This window comes from Melitaea cinxia, chromosome 24 (genome assembly GCF_905220565.1).
Source record: "Melitaea cinxia chromosome 24, ilMelCinx1.1, whole genome shotgun sequence".
NCBI classification, from domain to species: Eukaryota; Metazoa; Arthropoda; class Insecta; order Lepidoptera; family Nymphalidae; genus Melitaea; species Melitaea cinxia.
In genome coordinates this window covers 7873660-7897945 of record NC_059417.1, presented here as the reverse complement: position 1 = coordinate 7897945, position 24286 = coordinate 7873660, and the positions used below count along the sequence as shown (strand labels likewise).

The 24286-nt window shown below is 32.9% G+C and overlaps 1 protein-coding gene across 1 annotated transcript in view; it reads left to right on the top strand.

The window, feature by feature from the left end:
* The window catches only part of LOC123665582 (PHAF1 protein CG7083), a 39744-nt gene that overhangs the window by 1442 nt on the left and 14016 nt on the right, over nt 1–24286 (top strand). Inside the window, exon 2 of the mRNA XM_045599868.1 lies at nt 21291–21373. Within this exon, the coding sequence (XP_045455824.1) occupies nt 21291–21373 (83 nt within the window). The remainder of the gene's footprint in view (nt 1–21290; nt 21374–24286) is intronic.

The following is a 24286-nucleotide window of genomic DNA, read 5'->3' as shown; positions in this document are numbered from 1 at the left end:
TTCCATCATGATTAAGGCATTATAAGCAACATTAAATATTATAGATGATATCTAATTTTAGTTAAATGTTGTTATTTCATTATTAAATATATGCTGTATTGAGTATATTTTGATATCTATTCATTGATATATGTACTTGTTTGATTATCTATGGTTGAATGTTAATTATAATTGTGATTTACAACAACAATTTTTAAATATTTTTCTTTTTAGGGACTTTTACCTTTGTAGACATGTCAAGTCCATCATATTCTAATTCTCACTATGACTTAAAAATGAAAAGAGAATCTTTAATGATGTAGCCCTCCTTATATATACTATGTAATGTTTTGATGCGTGTTGCCATTCAAAAAGTTGTTCAGTATATCTCTACAATAGAGAAATTGTACTTCGTCACACCATATTCTTTTAAAAGTTACAGTTTACAGTGTTTTCAAGCTATATATAATAACTTACATCTCGTTTAATTTACGTTTTAACTTAAAACAAGAGTAGGCTAAAATTTTTATATAAAGTGAAATGTAAAATAGAGTTGGTGTCAAGTCGACTTCTTTCAAATTTGCTTGACTTATTTTATAAAATAGTATTTGCTTTTAACTTCATGATTGATATGAAACACTAGTTTTGTAAGAAAATCATTAAGAAAAACTAATTAAGGTGTATGTTTGTTTTCTTTTTTTTCATAGATAATAATTCGGCAACTATTGAAACAATTCAATTGAAATTACATATTATATAAAAATTTTGTAACCTAGATATAACATTCTAGGTACACATGTAATTTGTAAAATTTAATTTTTTTTTGGGGTTTAAATCATAACTTATATTTATAGTTTGTTAATGTATTTGTTAATAAATTTGACTTAGACACTGTTGGTACACGAAAAATACTGGTAGTACACGCAGAATCCCATAGAATCAGGTTTAGAAAGGTAAATGTTAAGGATACAATAAAATACTAAAATTTTAACTTAATAAAGTACAACTTTTATCTACATAGTTGCGAATAAAATTTTTTTAAAACTATACAGGAAAGCGATGGTAAAAAAGAATAAAGTATCAAAAAAAATTATCTTTTGAGATGTGGCTGAATATGTAAAGTTTTTTTAAGGATAGGTTTTTAGGCTTAATATATACATAGCTGTACCTGTAATAGCCTATGTTTATTATTGCTATGTATGTATATAGAAGGATTCTTATATAGAATATATCCTATAAACTTATAAAAAACTAGCTGACCCGTACCCACTTCTTTGTTTGTTAATTATTATTTTTGTGATGCAAATATTAAAGTGTTCATCTCACTCGCATTTCTTCGACTTGATTTACATATACTATAATTTTCCACTAATTTTTTTGTTCAATAACAATAAAATATAGCCTACATCACTCCTGAATAGTGTAGCTTTCTGGTAGTGAAAGAATTTTCATGATCGGATCAGTATTTGTGAAGATTATCCCCCACAAACAAACAAAGTTAGAAACTACCTCTTGTAATATTTGTATAGATGTTAAAGAAGAAGAGATTTCGTTTAATAAAAGGAGATGAATTTTACAAACTGTTCCAAACTGCACCAAACTGCTTCTCTACAGGTTGCTTAGTCTAGATCTTGTTATTAGTTCCGAAACATACAGTTACGATTAATTTAATTACTTAGGATAAATAACTATAAATTTAATTTCATTTGCCGTGGAATTGATGATTGATACATTTTTTTAATTAAGTAATTAGTAAATCTACCTTTAGTAAAAAGTTTACCCCAGCTACCTTCTATCCACTAATCTAATCTAGCGTAATCATAGCTCGAAAAATGCAAAAAGCGGTAGCATTGGCAAAATGAAGGCATTTAAAGGTTAATGTACCCAAGATTATCAACAATACCTAAGGCACTGCTCTCCTCTTGTCTGATAATCGTAAACAAGTAGATTGATTTTTTCAATTGCCAAATAAAAGCAATATTCGCCCAAAAACTTTAAAGCTTAATTTTTAAGTTATTTAAATGTAAAAAAAAAAAAACTGCACTTATTGAAAACTATTCAAACGATTAAGAGGAAAGGGTACCGAAGAGACTTTTCAAAAATAGGTATTTGAATAAAATGTTTCTGTCGCGCTGCATGCCGCTACCGCGCCCCGCGCCATCTCCGCTCCGTTTTTTCTATGTGTGACTGTCGTGTTGTTAGTGTGCGTGCGCCGGCTATTCAGCTATTAATTGTTGACGATATTTTAGTGTTCGCATCTTTCGTTTGTGATTGACTACGAGTACATATAGCGCATAGTGCTATTTTTCTGAATTTGGCTTGTTTTATTGAATTTGTTCTGCTTCGTATTGCTGTGACTCGGCTTACTATTATTGAATTTCGTAAACTACTTATTATTATGTTTTATTATTTTGACTTGGATACTCTTTGTGACTTGATACATGTCTATATTTTTGTGGGTAATTATCGAATTACTTAGGTACTTTATTTATGAATTAGGTATGTAATTACATGGTTGAGGTGTGTGTAAGATTGGGTAATGAAATACATACATAATTATAGTGTATACATGTAGTACATAGTATAAGTGTAAGTATAGTATATATATGTAATGTAGTACATACACAGTATAAAATGTTTGCCTTAGTACCTATATAATTTGTAATGTCTCATGTTTGTCGCAGCTATTAATACATAGGTATAGGTTATATATATTAATTAACATATAATTGCGGCGATATAACAATGGTTAAAAATAATATTATAATTAAAAAAAACAAAAAAAAAAAACAAGAAATTGAAAAGGCTGGAACAAGATAAAAATTCAATAATTACAAAAAGATAGCTAAATAAATCACACCAATTTCAAACATTATGTACTGTACACTTACAAAAATCATGAAGGCGACTTTTTCAATTATTATTTTATTTATGTTTTTTTAGTTAGGCAAATTACGTAATCGATTGAATTTTTTTAAAGAGTGGTTGATTAACATGACATAACATAACAATACACTTTATTGTACACCAACAGAAAATAATAATACGTATTGTTTTCTAATGTTTACGCGAATTTTACTCATTTAATAAAACACTTTTTTCGTTAGTCGTTGTGTCGTTTAGTCCTCCCGTGACCATGGTTGCTGTAAAGTATCCGAAACGTCGGGAATCAAAAGTTAACAATAAACCGCGATAAAATCCGAAAAAAGTGTTTTATTAAATAATAATACGTATCAGATTGATTTTTAACCGACTTCCAAAAAAGGAGGAGGTTCTTAATTCGACTGTATTTTTCTTTTTTTTTGTATATATGTTACTTCAGAACTTTTGACTGGGTGGACCGAGTTCGACTTGTACGCAAAGGAAAAAAAACCGACTTCAATTACATCGACATGTAATACAACAAAGGTAGACGAAAATATAGTCAAGTAACTACGCGTTATCAAAGATTACTCAAAAAGAAGTTATCAGATCTCGATGAAATTTAAATATGACAACACGATAAACATCGATTAAATTAAATTAAAAATCATCAAAATCGGTACACCTAGTAAAAAGTTATGCGGTATAATACAACGTAGGTCGACGAAAATAGTCAAGTAAAAACGTATTATTTATATAACTCGAAAAGTTTTTGTTAGATCTCAAATAAACTTAAGTGAGACCAAATGACACACACCACCTTTCGATTAAAAAAAAAATTGTTGAAATCGGTCCACTCAGTCAAAAGTTCTGAAGTAACATACATAAAAAATACAGTTAAATTGAGAGCTTCCTCCTTTTTTGGAAGTCGGTTAAAAATAGAAACCGATTTTACACGTCTATAGAATTCCTAAGTCGACAAGCTTGAACAGTGAAAGATTTAGTATAAAAGAAAGAGGAGTGAGAGGGAAATTCAAGAAGTAAGCTTTCCTCAGAACGAAGACTGCGTTCATTGGAATCACTAAGAAATTTAAATCGTCGTTTTAGATAAGCAGGTACAACAGGGTTAAAAAGAATAGAGTAAAGTAAGTTGAGAATATACGTATTCCCGCAGTAGGGAATTGGGTGCCACTCAGGGCGTAACTACTGCCGTATCAGCCGTATCAATGATACGGGGCCCCCTATTTACAGGGCCCCTAAGATGTGTAAGCAAAGTTAGTAAAATGTTATCCACAATGTCACTTAATCTTGTGCTTCCTGGAAAAAAGAATAAAAAAACTGTCATACATACCTATAGAGTTTTCACTTCAGAAATGACTGAAGTCTGAAAAGCAATCCCCTTTTATTCGAGTCAAGCGTGCGCCCAATTGTTGATAACATTCTGTATCGTTTATTTCGGGATTCAGTTAATCATTATGAACAATGAATTAATCTTTTTTATATGAGAATGGGACACACAAGCAGACGAAGCCATCTGATTTATAATGGCTACCGTCGCCCATGGCCTTTAGAGAAAAGGTCATTCCACACTTTGAATGTACGCGGAAACATTGCGCACGAAGCTCGCACATTGGTTGCAAACCACTGGTGGATAGTAGCACCATTAGACTTCTTGACATCGAAAGAGTGCAGAACACGACAAACGACACTGCTCATAGTGCACATTACGCATCGCGTGCTCGCACCGTGGAATGCTCGGTGGTGCTTTTCCCTCATCGCAATTTCGCTTACTTTTTCGCATAATATGCCAGAGAGCCTTCAGGTTCGCGCAATGATGGAAGTGTAGACTAAAAAAAGTTACCTTCGACAGCTTTTGTAAGAAACAAAAGGCACGGGTTCCATTTGGAAAGCCCAATAGTCTCTCGCCAATTCTGCTGTGTTTGAACTTTGCCCTAACGATTTACTACCTGTAAGACCTGGAGGCAGCGTTGAATCTCTTCTTCAGGTTATGCGCCTGTGAATCCCCCATATAGATGCGGAAGATTCATAGGAATTCACTAATAGTATTGGCCTCACAGGCTGAAGCGAACGATCCCCCGCATCTATTGCTGCAGGTCAAGGCTAATAGCTCTCCAGCTTGGAATTACAAGCTCTTTAAATTAGCTTAAAATCCGAAATTCAAAACATTCATTCCATTAAAGAACTCATGGAATTATTACTGATAAAATTCAATAGCCTTGCATCCAATTTTCCGGAGGTATTAACTTGATGTTTTTCAAAACTAAAACTGATAAAAAATTACCTAAGGATTTTGATGGAACAGGAACAGCTACAGCAGACTACACTCACTATTGTCTATTCTAGGAGGAAGTTATAACTTATAATAAATAAATATTTATTTTAATTCAATGCAAGCATTTTTTTGTGAGAAATCTTTACCCATCATTTGCCTGCCCCCCACTAATTTTGATACAGGGCCCCAAGGTTCCTGGGGTTCCAAGGAATGCTACGCCAGTGGTGCCACTTGAGTTTTTTACGCAATTCAGAAATATGATTCTATTTGCGAAGTCCAAATACGAATCGCATAGGTACATAGATTCGACCAAATTTAATAATCTGCTCCTCAGTAATGTCAAGAAAATAAAACTAAGCAATTTTTTACCGATGAAAAAAAAACAGAGGAGGTTCTAAAGTCGCCACGTACCTATATTTATTTATGTTTGACCATGCATAGCTTTTTACAGAGTATTCCGAAATTGATAAAAAAAATATATTGGAAAGAGTAAACCCCGAAGTTGTTTTTCGCCTAGGAGGCGAGGAAGAAGCGCGGCTCGCAGCTTGCTTAGCATAGGCATGGGAAAGAGCAGAGTCCTAATTTTTTAAACTTTCTTATTGTATTTTTTATTAGTATTACGGTAATAATAATCATAATATACTTTTTTGAAATCCTTGTATTGAGCCCTTTAATTTGATACCAAAAACAAACAACACAGTTATTTACCATAAATATCATTGTTATTTGTTAGCGAAACCCTTCGTTAGCCCAGGTTTGCAGAGGTGTTACAATAAAAACCGCATATACAAATACGGTTTTATTGTAGTTATGAAAAGAGAAATTATTTAATTTTGTTAATACGAATTTTAGAAAATATCGACTAAAAATTACATCACTAGTGTATCGATATAATTGTCGACTATGAGGCATCACTTCGCTGGCGTATATACGTATTGCTTTACCCTTCCCTCCCCCAGACCTATCCCCCAAAAAGCAAGAAAGGGACAACTGCAGCTCAGACCGTTTTAGGTATATAATTTTTGACCAAAACAGTGTTTCGTAGTCGACTGTTTTCTCCTCAAAACATGACAATTTTTTAAAAAAAATTTTTTTAGAAAATAAATGAAGACTTCGGCTATGCCCCTATGTTTTTATTTTTTTGAAAATATGCATATATTTTTTTTAATGAGTGTCTGAAAATGTACAAAAAATTATGCAATATTTCGAGTTTTTGAAGTCTCCTAATTCCTATGATAATAAGAATATGAAAAAAATCAAAACATAGGGGCATGGTCATGGCAGCAAAGAGTTCTATGTCACAAAAATATTTGATCTAGTGTCATTATCCAGGGAGAAAACAGTCGACTACGTTTGTATGGAGAAAGACCCGGTACCCTTTCCTCTTAAAGATAAAAACAAGACCATGAAAACCGTAAATCTGTACATATTTTATGAACAGCTTCGCTCAGCGGCTTCGCTCGCTTGTATTACACGAATTAACATTCTTTTTTTTAATAATTAAAATATTACTTACGTCATTGATTGTGAGCGTTTAATAGCAATCGACTGGTGAAAGAATTTTCCAAGTAGGTATTTGAATAAATGTTCCTGTCTCGTTGTATGCCGCCGCCGCGCTCCGTGGCAAGAAAGGGACAACTGCAGCTTGGACCGTTTTAGGTAGATAATTATTGACCAAAACAGCATTTCGTAGTCGACTATTTCCTCCCCAAAACATGCCAATTTTTCAATTTTTTTTATGTAACTAAAAAAAACCTTCAGCTATGCCACTATGCTGTGCTGTGTGGTTACGGCATTAAAGAATTTAGCCACCCCCTCTCTTCCCGTGAGTTTCGTAAGAGGCGACTAAGGGATAACACAGATCCACTACTACTTTGGAACTTAAAAAGCCGACCGATGACGGGATAACCATCCAACTGCTGGCTTTGAAATGCCCAGGCAGCAGCGTCTTCGGTGCGAAAAATCCAGCCTTGGCGGGTTGGTGACCACCAACCCGCCTGCCCAGCGTGGTGACTATGGGCAAAACACATGAGTGAAAAAATGGCGTGAACTTGTGGAGACCTATGTCCAGTAGTGGACTGCGAAAGGCTGATGTGTGTTTGTATGTCCCCTATGTTCTCGTTTTTTTTTTTTGTAAATATGCTTAATTTTTCTTTAATGAGTGTCTGAAAATGTATAAAAAATTAGGCAATATTTCTAGTTTTTGAATACTCCTCCTCTCTATGATAATAAGAATATGAAAAAAAAAACCAAGACATGGGGTCGTGACAGTTAAAGGTTTAATGTAAAAAAAAATATTTGATCTAGTGTCATTATCCAGGGAGAAAACAGTCGACTACGTTTGTATGGAGAAAGAGCCGTTATCCTTTCCTGTTGTCGTAACAGCCGACTGGTAAACAAGATTACAATATTTTTTAAACATAATTCATAGCAATTGTTTACAGTCATAGAAAAATAATAATAGAAGTAAAGTAATAAAATTGTTTTATATACTAGCTGACACATCTAACTGAACTTCGTATTGTCGTATTTTTTTTTTAATACAGCTATTTCTTTTTTTAAATTTTCCTTCAAAAAAGGTTTTTCCTGACAATTATGAACTCAAAAAAAAAGAATGATCCAATTTGGTTCTGTCGTTCGGGAAGTTTTTTACATATAAAAGTAGATTAATTTATATATATGGGCATATATGTATATAAGAAGATATAATAGAAAAGCTACGTGTTAATATTATCGCATTTCAAGCTGAAGTTTTTTGTCCATATCAATGTTTTTTGACCTTGACTAACATCTGTAACAGCGTATTAATTTGGTAGTGAATAATTTTTTCATATCAGTGAAATTTTTTCTTTGCGAATGTCGATGAGTAAATAAAGATTATTGAAGGAGTGCCTAGTTATGCGTATTCGGTCAGGTGTTGAACATGTTATGAAACAAATAGCCGCTTAGTAAAGTCAACTAAGATTTCGTCGTCAATCTGTTTATAACTAGGTTTTATCCATTCGAGAACAAAAGTGGAAACTACTTCACTTATAACTGAAAAAAATACCAAAAAAATGCTTTAAAATAATAATTATAATACAAATATCACAATACGATGATTGGAATTGGGAATTACTGAAGAGATTCGTCATAAAGTAAAAGTAAAGTAATTTCACAATATACATATTTACCACAGGTTCTTGCTGACTCGTTGAACTTTTTACCGTCATGTTTTTTTTCTTCGATACATATTGAAACTTTTTTAAATTCTCTTTAATATAAACCTTGTCCTGACAATAACAAACACAAAAAAAAGAATTACATAATTTGGTTGGTTCGGTTTCGTTTGGAAGTTATCTGCGTACATACATTTCGGCGACTGGTTTTTATTTTCCTTGGAATTTGTGACCGGGATGTCTGGCGCGAACTTGGGGAGGCCTATGTCCAGCAGTGGACTGTAATAGGCTGAACTGAGCTAATGGAATTTGTTGATTTATGGAATTTGTTAAAATTTTCAATCGGTTAAAACTTTAACCACACTTAGACCTCATAAAGTAAGAGTTGTACACGAGTTATTTAGTAGTAAAGTGACATACATAGAACTTTGAAAAAGTCCGATTCTTTTTTATTTGTTATATAACTAGGTCGACAAACAAGCGTACGGCTCACCTGATGATAAGCGATGTGATTGAACTGAAACTGCGTGGTATAATTTCTTTATTTAAATAAAGGTTGCTAACAATGCATGCAATAAAAATATTCAATACTAGCGACCTCTGTCCGTCCATATTTTTTTACACGATAAGGAATCACCAACATATCATTATACTAAAACCTCCGAAACACGCATCTTATGGTATATATAAGTACGAGTATTATTCCGATCAGTTCAGTAGCTTTCGCAGTAGGTAACTGAACAAAAAAAACTGGCTCTCTGTTTATTAGTATAGATAGATACGTTAATTTGCTTAGGGACTAATTGCAGCTCTAATTATAAGCAACACTGTATTTACAGAGACCACGACTTATCTACGCATACTCGTATATACCTAATTACGTGAAGCAAAAACTTTGTACCCCTTTTTACGGAAATTGCGCGGTCGGAGGAGTATGAAATTTCTTACACTTATAGTTTATATAGAGAAGGAGTGCAGAATTCTAATATTTTTTTTAAAATTATCCATGAAAATATATTAATTCAATTAAAAAAAGTCATTACATACACTACCATGTATTTGACACACACACGCATATTATACACTTTAGTTGATCGTCAGTCTGTAGTCAAATTGATAAATTTTAAAAAAGGTCCTTTATTTTCATAATTTTTTGGTTTTCTTTAATTTTAATTTATTTATTATTGTCGAATTTCGACCTCTGGGCGACTACTAGTAAATATTGAAAACGAAATAAAAATATAATTGGAGACTAGGTATATAATACATTGAAATTGAAAAAAATATATATCTACGTAATTTGTTTACACCAAACTGGGTATATTGATACTAGATTTTAATGTTTTTTTATTATTATCGAGTATTGTTATTGTAAAGAAGTTGTTGATAACACGAGTTTTACAATATTTAAGTGTTATTATATTTTAATTAAATTTTATTTGATTAATAAACGTCTAAGCGTATAAGGTAATAAAAAGATTGTCGTTTATTATTTAACTATCAGTGTTCCTCTACTATATAATGTATGTATTATACACAAACCTTCCTCTGGAATCACATTTACTAAAGAAAATCGCATACAGACAGCGGGAAGGGACTTTGTTTTATACTATGTAATGATGATGCGTGAATCATGTTTCCTATCCTATTAATTTTATATTTATAGCAAAGTTTGTGAGGATTGATGTATGTTTGTTTATTGTAATGAAACTTGGTACATAGATATGATAATCCCGCGGGATGGGATGTAATACGAGTAAAATCGTAAATCGCAGATAGTATACATTTATAATATCAAACATACTTATTATATATTATACATAATTACACTATGTTATTATTATTATTTTGTTTCGAATGTACGTACGTGTTATTAAACTAGCGTCCTTTCGTTTTGGGGCATATATACATGTTGGGAAAAGTAGGAAATTACAGCTCATTAGTACGTAACTTTAATATTTAAAAAAAAAATATTGTGAAGACGTGTATAAAGAGGATATAAATAACTGACTCAACTTTTAAACAGTTTTTGTTTTTATTTTTTGAACTATACATTAGTTTAAGTGACCGAGTCATCTGAGTTTATGTAACTTACTACTGTTTAATTTTTGAAGTAAAACTTCTTTACGTATGCTCGACTTGGGAAGTAAGCTGGTGAATGTTTGGCGAGAGCGTTACGAAAAGTGTGACCGGGCGAGGTGAACGTGGGAGGAGGTGCAAGCACACATTTTCTTTCGCTCTTTCTCTCATAGCCAGTTACGTTTCGTATATCTGAAACAGTGCCGGCCTATTGTGCAGGCCTATTACTAAAGAAGTTAGTTTAAGTCTAAAGCACACTCGTTTTTTTTTCACATATAATTTCGGCTGTGTTGTATAATATATATATTTTACTTATAATATGCCTCCATGTATCTCAATATGCTCCTAAATGTAAGGATGCCCCTTTGGTTTCAATCGCGTTAATTTGATGAAAAAACACACTAAAATGTTATATATATAAATTGACTATGCAACACAAAACGACCTTTTCGAACCAGTAGTTCCTAAGATTAGTGTATTTGAACAAACAAACCAACAATTTTTTTGCTTCATAATAATATATTAGTACAGATGGTACTCCTTTTTTCACGTTCTTTGTCTATAGAGCGTCTGGACTCTGGACCTCTCTCAGATCGCTATTTTAGCCATTATAAAAGTACGCCTTTGTCCATATGTTTTTCGTTTTCTTCTCAGTCCTGTTTTGTTCATATTTCATTTAGTTTGAAATAAGAATATTTGCTTTTATATATGTGGCCACTACCCTTACTTGAGTAGTCATTGTATCAAATTGTCTTTACGAAAGTATGAGAAAATTACTGATGATGGTGCTGTGTGGCTACGGCACTAAAGAATTTAGCCACCCCCTCTCTTCCCGTGGATGTCGTAAGAGGCGACTAAGGGATAACAAGGTTCCACAACCACCTTGGAACTTAAGAAGCCGACCGGTGGCGGGATAACCATCCAACTGCTGGCTTTTAAATACACAGGCCGAAGACGGGCAGCAGCGTCTTCGGTGCGACAAAGCCAGTACTGCGGTCACCAACCCGCCTGCCCAGCGTGGTGACTATAGGCAAAACACATGAGTTCACGTTATTTTTGGCGTAAACTTGTGGAGGCCTATGTCCAGCAGTGGACTGTTTAGGCTGTAATGATGATGATGACTGATGATTGAATGAACGATATTTTGACTCCCATTGAAAGCCATTATTAAACTGTAAATCGTCCAAACGGTTACTTTTTAGTGATAAAAACTAAATTAGTCGTGAAATGGAAAAGTTTTAGCAATGTTTTTAAATAAAAAGTAATTTTTATTTTTTAACCTATTCACTCGTGATTTAAAGATCCCTAGGTTATAGTTTTCCGGAAACACAATTAATTATAATAATTATTTAAATAACTATTATAATTTTATTGTTTATAAAACTGAAAATACTAGCGTACCCGCCAGAAAAGTTAGATTTAGTTTAAATAAAATAATAGTAGCCTTAACAACAGTGGTTGAGTCTTCGGTTCCTTTTCAGGTCAGAATTGTTTTTGGTCTGGGTGTAAGTTATTGTGGGTAAAGTCCTCGGTTAATTGCATATAATGTCTCACTACAGTGAAGTCTGCTAGTCAGTAAGTCAGTCAGTCTTACGAAATCTGATAACCTGCAGTGAATTTAGACTTCAATATTTCTCTTATAAGGGAAAAAGGCTCAGCTGCGGAATAAATACGGCTACGGCTGCGCTACGCGCCGCATTCGCACACGCTCGTTTACAGGCTGATTTATATATTAATTCGTTACAAAGATTTAAATATTAGTGTAGAAAATTTAAATTTAATTAGTATTTAGAAGAATATATCAAATAATAATTACGCACACGAAAAATATAAAACCTTATAAAGGACAATATCTTTTTTTTTGTCAATTAAAAATCGAACACTATCCGTTATTTCTATTCCACAGGTAATTTACTATTACAACAATACTAGGGACGACGTGTTATTAAGATATGTACATACGTAATGTGCATTCATCATATAGTCGTTTTGATTGCCCGGTCCGTTACAACCGCGCGGTACAAATAATGAAATAAACCGATTGTTTCAAACCCTTTGTTGTCTAGCTGCAACACTGCGCTTCGTGATTAGAAAAAAAATATATATTTATGATTTTATATTTGATTTGAAGATTAGTTGATGACACCATTGACGCTATTAAATAATAATAAAATAGTTTATTCTATGCTAGAATACAAACAAACACACCATAAGCCTCCTAATCAAGTTTCTCTTTTGGAGCGTTAAGGATTAATGATGAGAGTAGATTTTTACGATGCGCGCACACCTTCAAATAACACAAAAAACCAACACCTGAAGTTAGCTAGTCAACGAAGAAGAAGTTAGCAACGTGAAGTTCTCACGTGCGTACATAAGTATATACAAACACACACCTTTTAGCGCTTTTTGAACTATTCATTTTTTTCGTCCATATGAAAGTCTTTGACTTATGCAATTGCCTCAAGAATATATTTCTTTCTTTCCTTCCTTCTTTCTTTCTTTCTTTGTGTCAAATCGTGAGTGTTTACAAAATATCATAAGTAAATAACATAAGCTTAAGTAATATTATGTTCTAGGGACAGGGCATAGGTTCGTCTAGAATTTTCATAAAAATATTCCACATTTTTTTTTATTTTAAAAAAGCGGTATTAAGAGGTCATTGACCGGACTTTAAATTTTTAACCTTAATACGTTCTGTAAACGTATATAAAATTGTTTGCTCCCAAACAAAAAAAACCGGCCTCAATTACATTGACAAGTAATACAACGTAAGTAGACGAAAAAATAGTCAAGTGCATTATTAGATATAACTCGATATGCGTTTGTACGATCTCATGCATGTACCACCTTTCATCGAAATCGATCCACCCAGTCAAAAGTTTTTAGGTGACGTAGCTATATAACAAAAATAAAGTTGACTGGAGAACCTCTTCAATTTTTGGAAGTCGGTTAATAATATAACTATGACTATTATGACTATAACATCCCAGTGCTGAACATAGGCCTCTTTCTCCATGTACGAGTAATACACCTCCTAATAGCTCGTGGGTGCTGTTTGTAGTGGCCCTGGCTTCTGGGCCTCGTGTTGTGGGTTCGATTTCCGCCTGAGTCTGGGTGTAATATTTGTATTTATATATGTATTATTTCCACCTATATTTATAAAAAAAAAAAAAAATAATAATAGTTATAGTAGTCGGCTGTTACTTATAACACAAGCATTAAGTTGCTTACCGTAGGAACATAGTTACGACCGTGTGTACGTTATTTATAACTTAAAAAAAATATAAACACGTTTAAGTCACATCCCTTGAGGGTTTTTATATCATAAAATATTAACCCATGGCAATTATTTATATAAAAATGTAAATTACTCCATTATTCATATACCCAATTGAAGTAATTTTTTTGTTTTAATTTAAAAAAAAAACATCAAAGGTTGCAGATTATCCCTTCCCTTTTAACCGACTTCAAAAAAAGGAGGAGGTTACTCAATTCGACCGTATATATCTATTTTTTTTATGTATGTTCGGGGATAACTCCTTCGTTTTTGAACCGATTTTAATAATTCTTTTTTTGTTGGAAAGGAGATATCCCTAGTTTGGTACCATGATAAGGATACCAGGATCTGATGATGGGATCCCAGAGAAATCGAAAGAAACTCTCGAAAATCCGCATAACTTTTTACTGCGTGTACCGATTTTAATGATTTTTAATTTAATCAAAAGCCGATGTTTATCATGTAGTCACATTTAAATTTCATCGAGTTCTGATTACAGCTTTTGGAGTAATCTTTGATAATGCGTATTTACTTGACTATATTTTTCTTCATCTACCTACGTTGTATTACTTATCAATATAATTGAAGTCAGTTTTTCTTCGTTTGCCTGCAAAAAAACATCAAAAGTTGCAGATAATCCCATCCTTTTTTCTTGCATATGATATGACAGAACGTGTACAATGACGATAATAATCTTAATCAAAATGATTGCATAAATAATAATCTATGAATATTAATTGAATGAATCGCTGAATTGTATGTACGCGCATAACTTCTAAACGACATTTTTGAAGTAAAACATCTTTACGCACGCTTGACTTGGGGAGTAAGACAATGAATGCGTGACGAGAACGTTACGAAAACTGTGATGGGGCCAGGCGAACGGAGCAAGAGAGAGGTGCGAGCACACATTTTCTTTCTCTCTTTCTCTCAAAGCCCGTTACGTTTCGTATATCTAAGACAGTGCAGGCCTAAAAAAGTTTTACTTCAACCAGACAGACAGACAGGTCTAAAATACACTCGTTTTCTTTGGTTTGCATTGTCAGGATAAGATTTGTATGCAAGAAAAAAAAAATATATTTACGAAAAAGAATATGGTGCCACAAAGTTCGTTCGGTTAATGATATAATAAGTCTTAATTTACACGTGTGAAGCCGGACGGATTGTTAGTCGTATGAAATAATCAGTCTTAATGACTTTTTAACTCAAGTCACGACGGCGTCATATTGCTCCCATTTGACGGTAACATTCAAACTCGATTTGATCTCATTATTAGCGCTAGCCGAAATGCCGTCTTGTACTGAAACACATCCGACATCTTTATAAGTGTAATTAAAAATAAATTAATATCTTAAGCGTATTGTTCGGTTCTGGTATATATTAATACTATAGTTGTGCTCGCGACTTCGTCCGCGTGGAATAGTGACTTTTTTTTGTCACTAGGTCGGCAAACAAGCGTACGGCTCACCTGATGGTAAGCGATTACCGTAGCTTATAGACGCCTGCAACACCAGAAGCATCGCAAGCGCGTTGCCGACCCAATCCCTAATACCCCCAGGAGCTCTGGTCACCTTACTCACCAACAGGAACTCAATACTGCTTGAAAACAGTATTATTTAGCTGTGATCTTCTGTAAGGTCGAGGTACTACCCCAGTCGGGCTGCTCCATATTTTGAGCAGGAAATTTCTGCTGTGCCCTACCTCAGTTAAACTTTATATATTCAACGTGATTTTACGTTTTACGTTTCGTTTACAATAGTTTATTCGTTAAGGAAATAGTAATTTATCGTTGTCACACAGCTTGACTTTTGGCCTTCATATTGACTGGTTGAAGTAAGCCATTCGGAGAGGCGTTCTAATTTACTATGATTTAATTAGTCAAGTATGTGTGTAAGCTAAGTTGCATTAAATTTTGGTTTAAAAAATCCTGTCACGTAGATTATAAAATTAAGATCTAGTTATATTATGTTTAGTAGTGTAAATCATGGCTCAAAATTATCAGAGTTCTGGAGAAGGAAAGGGAAGGAAAATAAAATTATGAAAAAGGTTATTACTATAGAGTCAAAAAAGTCGTACAAAATTTCATTAAAATATTTTCTATCACAAATTTTGGTGTAATGCGCGGCCAGAATACTCAGAAAAAAAAAAAGTTTTCGCTTCAGTATTGATTTTCAAATATCAACATTTTAATGTGCAGAATTGGATCAATTGCAGTTACTTATTTTTAATCAGAGATTTTTTGTTTGTAACATCAAAAATGACGGACTTTCTATACAAATTTTAAGCCTCTATTTCAATATCTCAGGGTAGAATATCTAAAAATCCGCCTCCGATCCGCTTGGCGATGATGAATCAATCAGTAGTCAGTTATGAATCAGGATATGTTATTATAATTCAAATCCATAAACTCCGCAACAGAAAGCAGGATCACTGCAAACTGCACCAACGGGCTAGTCATTTCATAAGTCTAGGATATATGTGCGGTTGTTATAGTCAGAAAACGGTTCGTAAGTTAAACTTAGAACTGATCTCGTTCCAAGTTGGACGGTACGCGAGGAAAACGAATCGTACGAAAATGTAACGCGTGTTAATAGTAACAGTGTCATTAACTTTCTGCTTATCGGTCATACGGGGAAGACGAACGTGCTTATCGCAGACAAAACAATTCCATTTAAATGATTATTACATATATATTAAAATAGAACACATAATTTTTGTTTTATTTATTGAAATATATACTTCTTGAATAGGTTGTTTAGTAAGTAGTCTATCTTACCTAACTCATTACGTCTTGCTAAACATTTAGAGCAGCTTGGATGTTTCTCAAACTGAAGATTAGAACTAAATAAAACACAAATAATGCAATCAATATCGGTTGCGTTCCTGTGATGAGCTTCTGACGATGGTTGGTTTTGGTAACGGAGGTAGACTTCTGGTGTTGCAGGTTACGGTAACCGCTTACCGTCAAGCAGGCTGCATGCTTGTTTACCACCCAGATGGTACCTATAAAACTACGTATCGATATTTCTTATATTATGGTATGTTTTACCATTTTTTTTTAGTGGATAAAATTTATTATGCAAATAAGTTAATAATACACTTGAACAGCAGTAGGTAAAATGGGCCATTTATTTCACCTCAATTTAAAAAAAATATAATTTTCATACGACTATTCCCAAATAGCGAATATCCGATGAACAAAGTGGAATTCGACGTTGAAAAAGAATATTTTCATAAACTTTTATCTGTTAGGTACTGTCAGATAAAAGTACACGTCAGATAGCTTTCGACCGGTAAAACAGGCCCTTAGGGTATTGTTTTAAATACCATACCTGATAGGGTCAATAACCCTATTAAAATTTACTTGACCAATAAACATCTTACGCTTCAGCCTGTAATATCTCACAGCTGGGCCTCTTTCCCTATGTAGGGGATGTAGCGAACGCAGCCTTACGCTGTCCTGAACGCAGCGTAAGTGTTGTCCGACATATTCATTACCTATATCGCAATATACAAGAGACATGTAATTAGCTCATAAGGATTAATTAATAAAGTTGTACATTAATATAAATAAGTTTTTATTAATCCATCAACAATACATGGCGCAGTCGTACAAGAACCACGAAGCAAGAAAAGTTCAACAAAATTTATAAGCAACAGACATACTTTATAAGCAACACGAGGAATCGGGTGACAAATGACCGAAGCGAAACATAAAAACATATTAATAAGCAACAATATTGACTTATTTCAGGGAGTGGGTCAATTTGAGGAAGCCTTGGAGCTGCATATACAAACTGGCACAGTGCCAGTGGTGAAGCCACCTCGACGAGTCCCTCAGGCTCTAAGATCTCGTTTAGAAGACAAGCTAAAAACTCTGGAGGATCACCAAATCATTAAAAAGGTAGCTCATCCTAAAAGCTTTGTTAGCAATTTGGTAATAATAGAAAAAAAAGATAAGTCATTACGAATATGTTTGGATCCTAAAGACCTTAATAAAGTACTTGTAAGAGAACATTATTTGATACCCACATATGAGGAAATTATTACAAAATTAACAAATAAGTCAGTGTTCTCAGTTTTAGACTTGTCTGATGGTTTTTATAATATAAAGTTAACTGATTCCTCATCGGATTTATGCACTTTTAGTACACCTTTTGGAACATATAAGTTTTTAAGATTACCATTCGGAGTATCAGTAGCACCGGAAGTTTTTCAACGCTATAGCGAGAAAGCATTTGGCGACATACCAGGTGTGATAGTTTATTGTGATGATTTGTTAATTGCCTCTAAGTCAGAAGCAGAAAATGATGTCATTTTGGCTCAGGTTTTTGAACGTGCTAGAAAATGTAATGTAAAGTTTAATAAAAATAAATTTCAATATAAACTTAAAGAAGTAAAATATTTTGGACATGTGTTCTCTGAAGAAGGCATTAAAATAGACCCAGACAGAATCAAGTCGATAGTAAGTATTAAAAGTCCGGAAAATAAAAAAATGCTACAAATTTTCTTAGGAATGGTCAATTATTTGCGCAAATTTGTACCAAATTTAGCTAATATTATATCCCCATTAAGAGAATTATTAAAAAAAGAAGTAGAGTGGTTATGGACCGAGATTCATGAAAAATCATTTATAGATATAAAAAATTTTATCACTAAAGCGCCTGTTTTACAAAGCTTTAACAGTAAATTACCCATAGTTATTCAATGTGATGCTTCTAAAGATGGCTTAGGAGGCTGTTTACTACAAAATGGTAAACCAATTAGTTTCATATCTAGAAGTTTAACATCAGCAGAACAAAATTTTTCACAAATAGAAAAAGAACTTCTTAGTGTCGTATGGTCAATAAAGAAATTTCATTATTATATTTATGGCCAAAAATTTACTATATTAAATGATCACAAGCCACTTGAATCACTGTTAAAAAAAAGCATCCATGATATTCCTTCACCTAGGTTGCAAAGACTAAAACTAAAATTATTAAAATACGATCTCGAATTTAAATATTTAAAAGGAAAGCAGATGTTTATAGCAGATCTTTTATCTAGATCACATTTACCAAGTACTGATATAGATGAGTCATACTTATATGAAGTTATTCATTGCATAGGGCTTTCACAATATCTACAATGTTCTGAACAGCAAAAGCAACAGTTGATATCTGAAACTAGTAAGGATGAGGAATTATTAAAAATTATAGAGTACAATAGCAATGGTTGGCCAGAAAAAATTAAAAATATACCAGATTATTTAAATTATTATTATAAATTCAAGACTGATATCTCGGTAGATGAAGGGATAGTATTTTTAAATCACAGAATAATAGTACCCAAAAACTTAAGACTAGAATATATCAAAAAGTTACATGAAGGTCATATAGGTATGACAAAAATGAAACAATTAGCAAGAGAATTATATTATTGGCCAAAAATAGACTGTCACTTGGAAAATTTTGTTAGAGAATGTTTTATATGCCAAACATATCAAAATAATAATATAAAAGAGCCATTGTTACCACATAGCATACCAAAATTACCATTTTCTAAACTAGGAGTAGATATATTAGACTTCAGGAGAAAAAACTACTTTGTTTTGTATGATTACTACTCAAAGTGGTTGGATATAAAATTGTTATCGAATAAGTCTGCTGGTAGTATTATTAATAGTTTAATAGATTCATTTTCAAATTTTGGTGTACCATCAGAAATAGTATCGGACCATATACCCTTTGACTCAAGAGAATGTAAACTATTTGCATCGGAATGGGGTTTTAAGTTCACTTATTCTAGCCCACAGTATCCCCAGTCGAACGGAATGGCAGAACGTGCTGTACAAATAGCAAAGAAAATATTATTTAAATGTTATGATGATAACATTGACTATAGAGTAGCATTGTTACAATATAGAAGCAGCCCAGTATCTGGTACACATTTTTCTCCAGCACAATTATTAATGAATAGAAACTTAAAAACTAAATTACCTGTGACAATGCAGTATTTAAAACCTAAAATAAATACTAATGTAGAGTTGGAAATGAGTAAAACGCAAAACAGAAATATTAAAAATTATAATTTACGTAGTAGGAATAGATCAGAATTTTTAATAGGACAAAATGTTTGGTTCAAAAAAGATGTTAATGGAAAAAAATGGCAACAAGGAAAAATAGTGAGTAAAAATAATTTTAGGTCTTACAATGTAAGTGACACAAATGGTGTTACTTATTGTAGAACTTCATATCATATAAGAGCATAAAATGATTTGGTGATGCTTCAGAATAAGTCGAGTGAATGGTTACAAGGTTTCCTCATATAAAAATTTAGATATAAGTACATATTGTGTTGTGTATAATAAAAAATGTAACATGAAAGAAATGTGTCATATAAAACTTTAATTAAGTAAAAAAAAAAAAAAAAAACATTTGGGGCAGTGTCAATTATAATCAGTTTTTGTTTTTTCTTTTCTGTAATTAGTAATAAGTAAGTACCTAATTAGATCTTTGTTGAGTGTAAATACACATACAATCAACATGTCAATCAATAATCACATTATTGATTGACATATTAATGGTGATCAATAGAAATTGGGAGCTATAATAATATTGTTTTATTTTTTTTATATATTTTTTTTTTCTCTCTTGTATTGTAGTAAAAAATAATTAGATTTGTCATTTATGTAATAAAAAAGTATACATATATATTTTCTTTCGTAAAAGGGGAAGAAAAGTTGGATACAGTTAATAAGTTTATAAAAAAAAAATTTTTTAAAAAGGGGAAAGATGTAGCGAACGCAGCCTTACGCTGTCCTGAACGCAGCGTAAGTGTTGTCCGACATATTCATTACCTATATCGCAATATACAAGAGACATGTAATTAGCTCATAAGGATTAATTAATAAAGTTGTACATTAATATAAATAAGTTTTTATTAATCCATCAACAATACAGGGGAGGGTCAGAGCTTAATCCACCACGCTGCTCAAATGCGTGTTGGCGGATATATTACATGATGATGATACATATTATATTACATATGCGGAACCGACGGCCTAACGTGCTCTCTGAGGCACGGTGGGGAGACCCACAAGGACTACACAAACACCTAAATCACGATAAACATATTTATGGCCAATACCAAGTTTTGTCATGTGCGAGGATCGAAACCGCAACCGTCAAGCGCAATAGGGCTGTGACCGTTGCGCCAACGCGTCATAATCAGTCAATAAACATCTCGTGTTGTGTTAATGACAAATTAATTACTTTTTTTTGTGTGTTTTACAGATTGTACAGATTTCGATGACTTCTAATTTTATTCAAAAGCTGATGCTTGTCTTGTGGTTCTATTTAAATTAGAGCTAATTGCATTGTATAATTTCAATATAAATTGAAGTCGCTATGTTATAAGTAATTGCCGTCTGAAAATATATGTTTTAAAATTTACATAATATGTTTGTTTACATGTACATAGTAATACATGTTTATGAGAAATTTTACATCATCAAAACTTTCCAGAGTAAAAATGTAGTTGAAATTCAACGTGTATGAGCTTAATGACTCAACTGGGTCAGTCCCATTATAATTCCATGAAAGTTAATGAAATATCTTTGTATAATAGAGTTTAATTTGTTTTTGTTTTTTTTTTCCAGGAATGCATTTTTCGCAAGCTGTTTCCATTATTCAGAGTCAAGTTGGAACGATACGGGGCGTTCAGGTTCTTTATAGCGATCAGGTGAGTCGATATAGTTTTTATATTAGTATTTACAGCCTGTAACATTCCACTTCTGGGCATAGGCCTCTCTCTCTCTCTCTCCAAGGATAGGAGAAGGATTGGAATTTAATCTACCACGCTCCTCCACAGCGGGTTGGCGGATATATTTCCTACGAAGAGTAACGATCGCTATCAGGTATTTATGATTACAACCGGGATCGACAGCTTAACGTTCTCCCCGTGGCACGGTGGGGAGACCCACAAGGACAGACATCCAAATCGGAAAGTAATATTTGTATAAATACAAATATCCATCCTGAGCGGTAATCGAATCCGCAAAACGTCGATAGATAGACATGTACGTTTAAAATTTGACACCACAGATAATTAATTACCCTTTCATTGTTTATATTTTATTTCGAATTCCAAAGAAAAATTATACACGAATTGGTACTTTTTTCTTCTCTTTCGTACTGTAAAAATACAATATAAAAGTTGCAAAATAAGGCTGCCTTATTGCTAAATAACGATCTCTTCAAATTCGATTTTATGTTACTCTGCCTAAAAGTAATTAAAAGTTCATGTATATAAAAATACACATATATCACACATTATATATGTCATGCATTAATGCATTATTAACTTAATAATAAAGAAGATAGTCGCAAATCACGGGCGTCTGTTTACGTCGAATCGAAACATTTACATACTAAAGCATATAACCGTTTATGTACTCGGGCAACAGCTGTACATGAGTCATATAAATCTTTATTGCAATTCTGTGTTACACAAAGAGTTACTTTATCAGTATGCGATGTTAAAACAATGGTTTTATTATTAATTGTATTGTATTTGAAGCGTTATTGTAATTTAATTCGACGCAAATAGATTTATTTATACTGATATTAATAACGTTTGTAGAGTTTGATTGAACGTGTTAATTTCATGAACTATCGGTTCGAATTGACATTTTTTTTTTTAATGTTGGATGGCCTGTTCATCGAAAGACACGTCAATGGAAAATGTTGCACAAATAGAGAAAATTTATTCCGTTCGATGGCATAGCACATGACGTAATACGAAAATGTTTATACGAACGAAGTTTTATATAAATTATAGGTTTTTATTAGTAATTAAACAAGGAATGATTTAGCTTTAGCCTGTAATATCCCGTTACTGGGCATAGGCCTCTTTCCCCAAGTAGGAGAAGGATCAGAGCTTAATCCACCACGCTGCTCCAATGCGGGTTGGCGGATATATTCCCTAATATGAGTAACGATCGCTATCAGGAATTTATGATTACAACTGGGATCGACAGCTTAACGTTCTCTCCGAGGCACGATGGGGAGACCCACAAGGACTGCACAAACACCCAGACCACGGCAAATACCTGTATGGCCAATACAAATGTTTGTCATGTGCGGGGATCGAACTCGCAACCGCCAGCGCAACAGGTACAATCCATGGCTGTAACCGTTGCGCCAACGCGGCGTCATGCGGCGGCAGAATGATTTATTGTTTTCTAATGTTAAAGCGAATTTCACTCATTATAATGAAACAACTTTTTCGGATTATATCGCGGCTTATTATGTTTTTACATATTCGACGTTTTGGATACCTTACAGCAACCATGGGGTCACGGGAGGACTCCCGTGAACCCGTAAAAGCTGTTTCATTATAATGAAGGAATGATTGGTTTTTTGCGATATTGTTTATTGAGTGTGTATTAATAATATTATGTACTATAAAGATATGTGTTAGTTTTATGCCGATATTTGGTACTCTTATAAATATTAATAAATAAAATATAATAAAAAATAAAACGTGTGGCACTCGGGGACTGCCGCGGTAAAGCTATTGCATAGCATTTTGTATCAACTTATGCAATTATAATTATTTATTTATTTTATTTATGAAGTATTTCTTTTTCTTTGATATTAATTCAAGTTACACTTTTTGAGCGTGGTGACCGATAAGAAAATAAATTTTTTTCTTTTATTAAATAAATAAAAAGTTAATATTGTTTAAAATATTTTTATTATTTTACAATACATGTGGGTTTTATTATCTTACAGTAGCTGTTGGTTATTCAGGAATATTTATCATTGAAACTATAGGTTTATGATAACTGAAATAAGAAACATAAGTTTGCGACTTAACGCACGCACATAACGCCGTGTCGAAGACTGCCGAACTGAAACGACGTTAGACGATGCACGGCCTTCAAGCCACACCTCCGTGCCCGTCGGAGTGGGGAGCGTGAGGTTTTTTTCGTTACGGAATTTCTGGATTCGGTCCCCGCGCTCAAGGCCCGCGATAGAAGCTATGCAATAGCTTAAAATCTTTATAAATATAGTTCTCAAATTACTTTTTCACAACATTTAAACTATGGTATAATAAATAGACTCATATTGATTATACCATAGCTACTAAGCTGGGAGTAAAAGGTGTGACACTCTCACCCTACACTTACACAAGGAAATAGAAAAAATAAGACGCCATAATGAGGGTAGTTGAATAAAGCGTATTGTAATTCAATAGGTGTATTTTCTATTAAACGTCTAAAAGGTTGCTTTCTTGATCATATTGTTAGTTACACTAATGCTTATGTTTATAGTAATGTACTTTTTTGCTGTAAAGACTCTTAGTTTGGTAAATGGTTACAATCAGTGACAGAATAGAACAATCAATAAAACTACAAAGTCTAGATCTTGGTATCATAGCCTTAGTTCTATTTTTTTCTAGTTTATAATCTCCCCTAATACATAATCCGCCGTGTATTTTTTTTATTTAACTTTGTATTTATCTTTTTTTTTTTATCAATATAATTTTTGTTGTTTAAATATTTTTGTCGTCAAGTCTTCAATGTTTGTGATGTCCGAAATAATTATATTTTAACCGACTTCAAAAAAAGGAGAAGGTCTTCAATTCGAC